We start from the raw sequence: 7,915 nt of genomic DNA, 5'->3' as shown, positions 1-7,915 counted from the left end.
TTAAATATCTGAATCTAGCCGAATCCAATCACACTCAGCTCCTACTTTAATACTAATATATTGGTGATAAATATTAACTATAGAAAATAAATTCTCTCAAAAGAAAATATAAAAAAATAAGAGCAAATTTTAAGTCATAATTACTATTTTATACCTCTAATTTATTATAAAATTTACTAACGAGACATTTATGGATATTCCATAAAAATAAATGTATTTCTTAGACTAATAATATAAATCATACTCGTCGATTAGAAAATAATATTTCACAAGGACTAACATCAGACTACAAAAAATTCGTGTATTAACGTGGAACTAACATCACCATTAAATATAATCACCAATTAAATAGTATTATTAACCATTAATTAAAATTAACTAACTTATTTCTTTCACTATAAGGCTTTCTTCAAAATTTAGAAGAAACTTAAATTAAAAAATTGACCAAACTAAAATCTAAAATCAGATAAAAGGGTAAATTTCATGTTAACTCATAATTTACTCGAAAATGACTTTATAATGAGGGAACAGGGACTTTCTGGAAGTAAATCATTAGTGAATGCACTTGGTATTTATACACTATTTTATAGTAAAGATCACCGAAGCATTATTATATGCCCTCCAATTTTTATTCAAAGAATTAGTGTCACCATGTATTTATAAGCACGTATTAGTATCTACCAAAAAATATGTGCATGTATTAGTTATATCCAATAACTTACAAACTAAGGACACGTCAAATTACTAAACTTAAGAAACGAAAAAAGAGTACGAACTTAATTTTGAAAAAATGAACACAAATTATTGATTTGATCATATGCAACAAACTACTAGATCCAATTCTAGCATACTCCCACCAAGTCAATACAAATCAAAATGATGATAACTTACAATAAATATTCCTAACCAGAAACACAATTTTGTTCCTTTTTGTTTCTCACATTTCTATTCATTTTTTTTTTTCCTTCTTCTGCTACTGTATGGAGCAAACAAAGGGGTCGACCCGAGTCAATACCCGAACCACCACCCTTGCTTTGTGTTGAAAATCCTAACCCAACCCGGAAAAGGTCTCGGATCCTCATATCACCATGCAAGGAGTTCTCTCACCCACGCGCGGTTCGTTCTTGACTCAACACCCCCACCCCTCGCGTCCTTCACACGCGCCACCTTTAACTACAAAATGTAACCTAAATTCTCCAAAACAAAAATAATAATAATAATAATAGACAAAGCCAGAGTCACGTGACTTTCAGCTTTCGCAGTGAAGCGCTGATTTGATCTTCTGCACGGTGCAGGAGATGAGGTTGTTCACCGTCTCCACCGACTCCACCGTGAGCTTCGCCGTGGGGAGGCTGTTCACCAGAATCTGAAACGCCACCGTCAGGAGGCACCCGCCACTCGCCGCCCTCTGCTGCGACGCGCCACCGTTCTCCTCGACGGACCCGTCGGGCACGATGGCGAACCCCGACGGAAGAAGCGCCACGTAAGCAGAGTCGCCGCCGTTCATCACGACGTGCATTGCCGGAATGTCCACCGGCGCGTACACCACAAGCGACCCCGACGCGTCTGTGCACGTCTCTTGCAGAATCAACATGCTGCTCTGGTTCGCATTTATAGCCTGCAACAAGAAAAAAATTAAAATTATCATTTTTCATAAGAGAAAAATACAAATTTAGGTGTTGTCGTTTTCGTTGAGTTGGGTGGAGGAGCTAGTCAAAACCCCTATTTTTTTATATAAAGAGAAAAATAATTATGAGGTCAGAAGTGAAGAAAATAGAAAGTTGACAAAAGTCGTGTATTTTGACTTTGTTTTTATAAAAGTTTACTGAAACAAACGCTGCCCTATTTTCTGCTGCCAAAATTGTCCTCATAGATACTTCCAAAATTTTCCAAGCCTGTCCTTCTCAATTTCACCTTTTTTATCCCCACACTCCGCGACAAATCAATACTGACGTTTCCTCTTCTCGTCACAAAATCAACAATGGTAAAACAAAACTACACTCATACACACACCATTCAAATTTCATCTCACGTATTCCAAGTTCTTTTTTTGTGCTATCACTGAATCTACATTAAAATTCAACGAACCTATTCCCATCACATCTCTTAGCTACTATTAGTAAAGTTTGGTCTGAACAAAACTCCTCATTTCATTTTGTGTGTATATTTTTTTATAACCTATAGTTATGATGTGATATAATAAGAGATAAAAGAATGTGTACATACACTGGCTCTAAGGAGGGAGACACAGTTAGCATGGTCTTGTCCCTTGGCAATGTGAGCCATCTCTTGCATTGGTCCACCGTTGGAGAGGATGTCCCACTCACTCCGGAGCCGCTCGTCACGGAGGAAGTCGAAGAGCCTCTGTGGCGAGACGGGAAGCCACACCGAGGTGGCGGCGCTGAGGACGATCCCCGGCGGTTCACCGGGGTCATCCACGCTCTTCCTCGTCATCACCCTCACGTCCTCCCCCACGTTTCCCGCGTTCAGCTTGTTCCACTTGTGCACTGTTGAGGCACACACACCAGCACAGAAGTTGTTCGTCATGCGCTGTGCCAGCTTCAACATGCTTCTCCTTCCACCTGAACTTATTGCTGCCACAACCAAACCATATAATAAGCAAAATTAAAATGTAGCATGATGTTAAATGAAGACTCTTTTGTGAAAAATAATAATAGTACTTAGAGATCGACTACTCCATTAAATCATGTTTGACTGATTAAGATTAAATGGTTATATAATTACCAGCTCTCTTTTAATTTTAATTGTTCATGTATATGATTTTATGGTCTAGACTAATGAGAATTGTTCTCACTAAATATCTACCTATGTATATAATTATAGTATCTATATAATATGTAAACAAATGTACCTGAATGTTCTCTAGAGGGAACTGCTGAGGATATTAGAATAGCTAGGCACTCGCATTGGCGTTGAAGAGTGGCAACCCAACGTTGTGCACCAAACCCCGTGCCTGAGCTCAATAAGGGTCTATAGAGCTGGTGAATTTGGCTTTCGTCGTATTCTGCATGTTCCACCCATGTCACCTGCGTATAATTTAAACCCTGTCATATAAACTCATACCCATTTCACAAGTGATATTATTTTTGCTTTATGAACTTATAATTTAGTTATCATGCTACAAAGTGGACCCATTGATATTATATTGCTGAGGTAGCACTAATTATAATGAGTCAGCAATTTTGTAGACCAAGGACTAATGTACGGAAAATTAATTAATCAGAAAGATGCATGACAATTAAATTAGGTGCAAAGATGCTGGTGAATAGAAGCATGTGAAAAGCAAATCTTGGAAAAGCCTGACGAATGGGTTGAACGATAGACAAGGTATCTCATGGAGCTTGGCGCAAGTACATAAAATATTAAGGTACTACTACTAGATAAAGTCACCGTGGGATTTGGAGAAGCAGTAGCTGCTACGTGCAGTGTTAAAGGGTTCATCGAGATTTGCTACGACAGTGTGGTGAACTCATCCCAAACACTCAAAAGAAACAGACAAAATTATCCAGTCTTTGAGCTTGACTCAAAGGGTCCGCATTGAATTGAATATTTTTATTAATATAGGGGCTGGAACCAGGTCACGCATAGTCTCATAAATTAAAATAATGCTCGGGGAATGACAAATGTAGCAGCATAAAAAGAGTGGAATAGAAACATCATATGAATTGTTTATGGAATTAAAAAGTAGTAGGTGCAAAAAAAATTGCAACGCAAATTGTGTAATTAATGTGTTCGTGCTGCCAAAAAATTAAGTGATGATAGAGACTTCCACGAATAAATTAATGGGGTTAACCTAGATTTGTGCAACATGGTGTATTACTCAATTAGTTTATGGGATCAAAATCAGTTGTTGAAGACTGAAGATTGGAATATACTATTGAGACACAAGGGGAAGAACCATCCTAATTCAGGGGTGCAAATTCTTTGAGAGACTAAAAATATATATATTGGAATCATCACTGACAGAGTGGTTCTATAGTGAGTAATCACTAAACACGCTGAGTTACTTGGAACAAGGTATTTTTTTTAAGTAGCTTGGAAAAGCAAAAGCCCCATGATTCCTTAGCCTGGTGTTTTGCCCCCACTTTTAAAACTATTGCTCAATTAAGCTACTACTACACCATGGTGCAGTTACTTGCACCCACTTGGAAAAAATACAATAAATGTGATAAAAACATCAAAGCAGGTGAGGTAGTACGGTTTAGTAGGTGGCATATACATATATTTTTAGAAAACTATATTAAGACACAACAACGCTTGGTAGAATGTACTACTAGTAAATCATTTTTACTGTCTTAAAAAAAAAAAAAATTGGGATGCTAAAAATGCAGTGAGAACATGAACCTAGCCACCTAGGAAGAATATTGGTAACTAATTTACCTTAGAGTAACCATTTGGCATATCTTGCACCACGCAACCAGAAGGAAGCCTCCTACAGTTCACAAAAGTGGGTGCACCAGAAGTGTCTCGGATGGTATCTATGGACACATCTACCACTGCCCATAACCCCTCTGCGTGCTGCTTGCAAAAGCGTAGAAAATTGACCTCACGAACAGGAACCAAGGGAGAAAGAACTTGAAGCTCAGCATGCATCTGGTAACAAATTTATGTGACTCTTAAAACAATCCCACAATTAAAATGTAACTTTTATTTTTTTAAAAAAAATAAAAGTAGTGTAAGATAGTAACAATTTGAACTTACTAGCTGAAGGGCACCATTTCTAGTTCCATTTATTCCATTAGATATAACTTCAGCGGTTGAGGTTCTAGCAATCATACAAGGGAACATCTCTGACCAACGATTCTGTCACAGCAGAAAAGTAAATCAGCTTCACGCACGCATACAAAATCAAAAAAGAACTCGCATCACATATTTTAATGTACTCTTTTATTATTGATTAAAATTACTACAATTACCAACATTAGTCTAGAAATATATATCAACATAAAATGAGAAAACAACAAATTGAAAGGAGCCAAGGATAATAAAAGGTAGTACTAAATTAGAGTCGAGGAAAAGTTTGAGAAAAGTGTGAAGGTAGTTGAGATGCTTACTGAGTCCATTAATGTTTCAACAAGGGCCAAGCTGTTTATGATGACCATGCCAGTTTGTCTAGAGGCCTCAGTGACAAAGCCATTGGGTCTCAAGCCAATGCAAGGAGTGATAGTCCTTGTGTACTCGTCATGGTTGAGAATTTCTCTTCCACCTTCCAAGCTTCTGATCCAAAGAGGCTCATCAGTCTGAGCCATCTTCACCAACTCATCCATTGCAGCCAAAGCAAGTTCAAGAACAATAGACCTCTCAATTGATCTGTTGTCAAAGCCAGAAGGAGGAGTCACCAATGTTGTTGTTGCTGTTGTGGTTGGTCTAGTACTTGAAGGTGACACCATAGCTAAAGGGCTTGATATTCCAACCCCAAAATCAGGCATTGTTGAAGGCACAGTGCTTAATCCTCCAAAACCATTGCTCCCAACACCAAGCTCCAAGCTTGAGTTTGGCAATGGAGGCCCAATTGAGCCTGTTAGAGATGAAATGGGTCGACCTAAAAACTTGCCAGCGAGTGCACAAACACGGTCTAGTTCGTCCTTCAATCTAGCATTCTCAATTCTAAGATGCTGTTCTTCGAGTGAAATTTCACCAATCATTGCAGGACCTCCACAGTTTGTGCATATTGGATTCCTCATGGCTTCCCTCATAGACATGTTTTCTGCTCTAAGCTTGTCATTCTCTTGCCTTAGGAGTGAGTTCTCGTGCCGTTCCAATTGTGTCTAAATGAAATAAAAACGATCCATGGTTATTCTTCAGAGTCCCAAAAGCATGAAATTGTAGCAGAAAATGACTTGAAAAAATTGAAAAGTGATGGCACAAGGGTGTTGGTGTTGTGTATTTGTTACCTTCATTTGTGTTCTTCGATTTTGGAACCAAAACTTTACTTGCCTCGTTTCCAAATTAAGCCTTCTGCTGAGTTCAAGCCTTTGTTTCTCATCCGGGTGAGGACACTCCTTGAAGAGCCTAAAAAAACACCAGAAAACACAAAATCAAAAAACCCCTCCAAAAGAAAGTCATAAAATAAAATTCCACACACAAAAAAAAAGAAAAGAAAAGTAAAGCTTTAAAAAGATGATTTTTTTTTTCTTAAATGAAAACATCATCGTACGATTCAAGCTCTTGAATTTGCTGAGGAGTGTGTCGGTGATAGCGTTTTTTCCTCGGTGGGTTGTCGGCAGCATCAAAATCATCACCAGAACCACCATCCATGTTGTCACTGCCAGATCTGCTTTCATGCTCCTCTTCCCGGTTCCTTCTCAAACCATTCTGCTCGAAATTCTCGGGCATTAATCTGTTCACATCCCTTTTTCCATCTATATCACTTTGCTGCGTTTTCCCAAAACAAAACAAGAAAAAGAAAAGTAGGTAAATAGAACCAACCAAAAAAAAAGTACTTATACGAAGGAAAAGGTAAAAAGGGTATGAATGAATCTCACAAGTGCAAGAGAAAGACCAGGGGAGTTGAACATGGATTTGACCAAAGTAGGAGTGGCTAAACGAGGCTGCGAGATAGCACTAGAGGGCATTATATTGTTGCTGTTGTTGCTGTAAGGAATATCTGCTACGATCCTACCTCCACCTCCACCACTTTGTTTGGTCTCAAGAAATCCCCCAAAACTCATCCAAGTAGCCACTTTTGCTTCTTTATTTTTTCTTTTCTTTCTTTTTCTCTCCTCTCTTCAATCAAGCACACCACAACAAAAACTGCTACTACTCAAAAAATACCCCTTTGAAGAAAAACAAGGTGATGCAACTAATAATGACTCAGCCTCATGGGTGAAAAACTGTTAATCCTTGATTATTGTGTCGATTGATTCATCCAACCCCGGAATTTCCAAGCCATGGAGCACCACAAAATATGAAATGGGTCTCTCAGAATCTGCCTTATATACCTGTGAGGGCAATCAAAAACGAACCTTTTGAAACCAGGGAAATAAATAAATAAATAAATAAATAATAGAGAGAAAAGATAAAGGGGACAAAAGGATAAAGCCCAAAATATAATTAAATAAATGCTGTCTTTTATTCTATTTTTTCACACTCTTATTTTGAGAGAGAGAAAAAAGGATTAGTAATTAATAATAAGAAGAAAAAAAAACGTTTATTACTTCTTTGCTTTTACTAGTTCCTTAGGAGTTAGGATGGCATGGCAACCCTAGTCTTTCAGTTCAGTGTGTGCTGTCTCGTTCCCTGCATGATAACCGCTATGCTCGACTATGCTAATGCGTGAAAGAGAAGGAAAAAGAAAAATGAATATTTAATGAAAAGAGGTAGAAAATGAAACGCTTATAGATTTGTGCACAGACAAGAGGAGAGAGAGTTTGGAGAAGAAAGCACAGATAAAACGTAACATGTGGACACTTGAAAGCCTTACAAATACGTGCATCCAAAAAGGGTTTGGTTGACTCTTCACACTGTGATTACACACTACAAACACACTCTCTCTCTCTCTCTGTTTCCACTTTCCACTTTAACCCTGTGAATAGCTGTGAATTTTGCAATATGCCTTTTGAATAAACTTTTTGGGGATATATGAAAGAAAGTGAAGTTACTTATGATCGTGTTGTGCAGATGCACGGGGCACCCCTCTTCTCAATGCTTCCTATATAAACTGCTCTTGGGACTCTCAATAATTTGACTAAATTAGCTTAATTCACTCATGTGGCAACAAAATCATCACGGAAATTTACGCTTTTTTAAAAAAATATATATATGAGAAACTTGGGTCCATTTTATATTTTGTCCATTTGTTCACACATGACATGTATATGGTGTACCATCAAATTATGCATGCACCGCCCTGTAATTTATTTTTTCCAATTCAATTATGATTTTATAAATTTTA

General features: G+C 37.8%; 1 protein-coding gene across 2 annotated transcripts; it reads right to left on the bottom strand.

Annotated features, from left to right (window-relative positions):
- Positions 1–780: 780 nt before the first annotated feature.
- Positions 781–7,424, bottom strand: LOC114425257 (homeobox-leucine zipper protein ANTHOCYANINLESS 2-like). 2 transcript variants are annotated; one of them, XM_028392105.1, is made up of 10 exons: positions 7,179–7,424; positions 6,507–6,962; positions 6,179–6,396; positions 5,916–6,033; positions 5,076–5,789; positions 4,723–4,824; positions 4,402–4,614; positions 2,873–3,047; positions 2,227–2,594; positions 1,250–1,618 (listed from the first exon to the last, which is right to left on the bottom strand). In XM_028392105.1, exons 2-10 carry the CDS (start codon positions 6,690–6,692, stop codon positions 1,250–1,252), a joined length of 2,463 nt encoding a protein of 820 aa, XP_028247906.1. In that variant the 5' UTR covers positions 6,693–6,962; positions 7,179–7,424. The 2 variants fall into 2 exon arrangements, with proteins under 2 accessions (XP_028247907.1, XP_028247906.1); XM_028392106.1 differs by lacking the exon at positions 7,179–7,424 and having other exon boundaries at positions 781–1,618; positions 6,507–6,692.
- Between the last annotated feature and the right edge of the window lie 491 nt (positions 7,425–7,915).

This window comes from Glycine soja, chromosome 9 (assembly GCF_004193775.1).
Source record: "Glycine soja cultivar W05 chromosome 9, ASM419377v2, whole genome shotgun sequence".
NCBI classification, from domain to species: Eukaryota; Viridiplantae; Streptophyta; class Magnoliopsida; order Fabales; family Fabaceae; genus Glycine; species Glycine soja.
The sequence above is the reverse complement of the archived record's forward strand: the minus strand, read 5'-3'. Positions and strand labels throughout refer to the sequence as shown.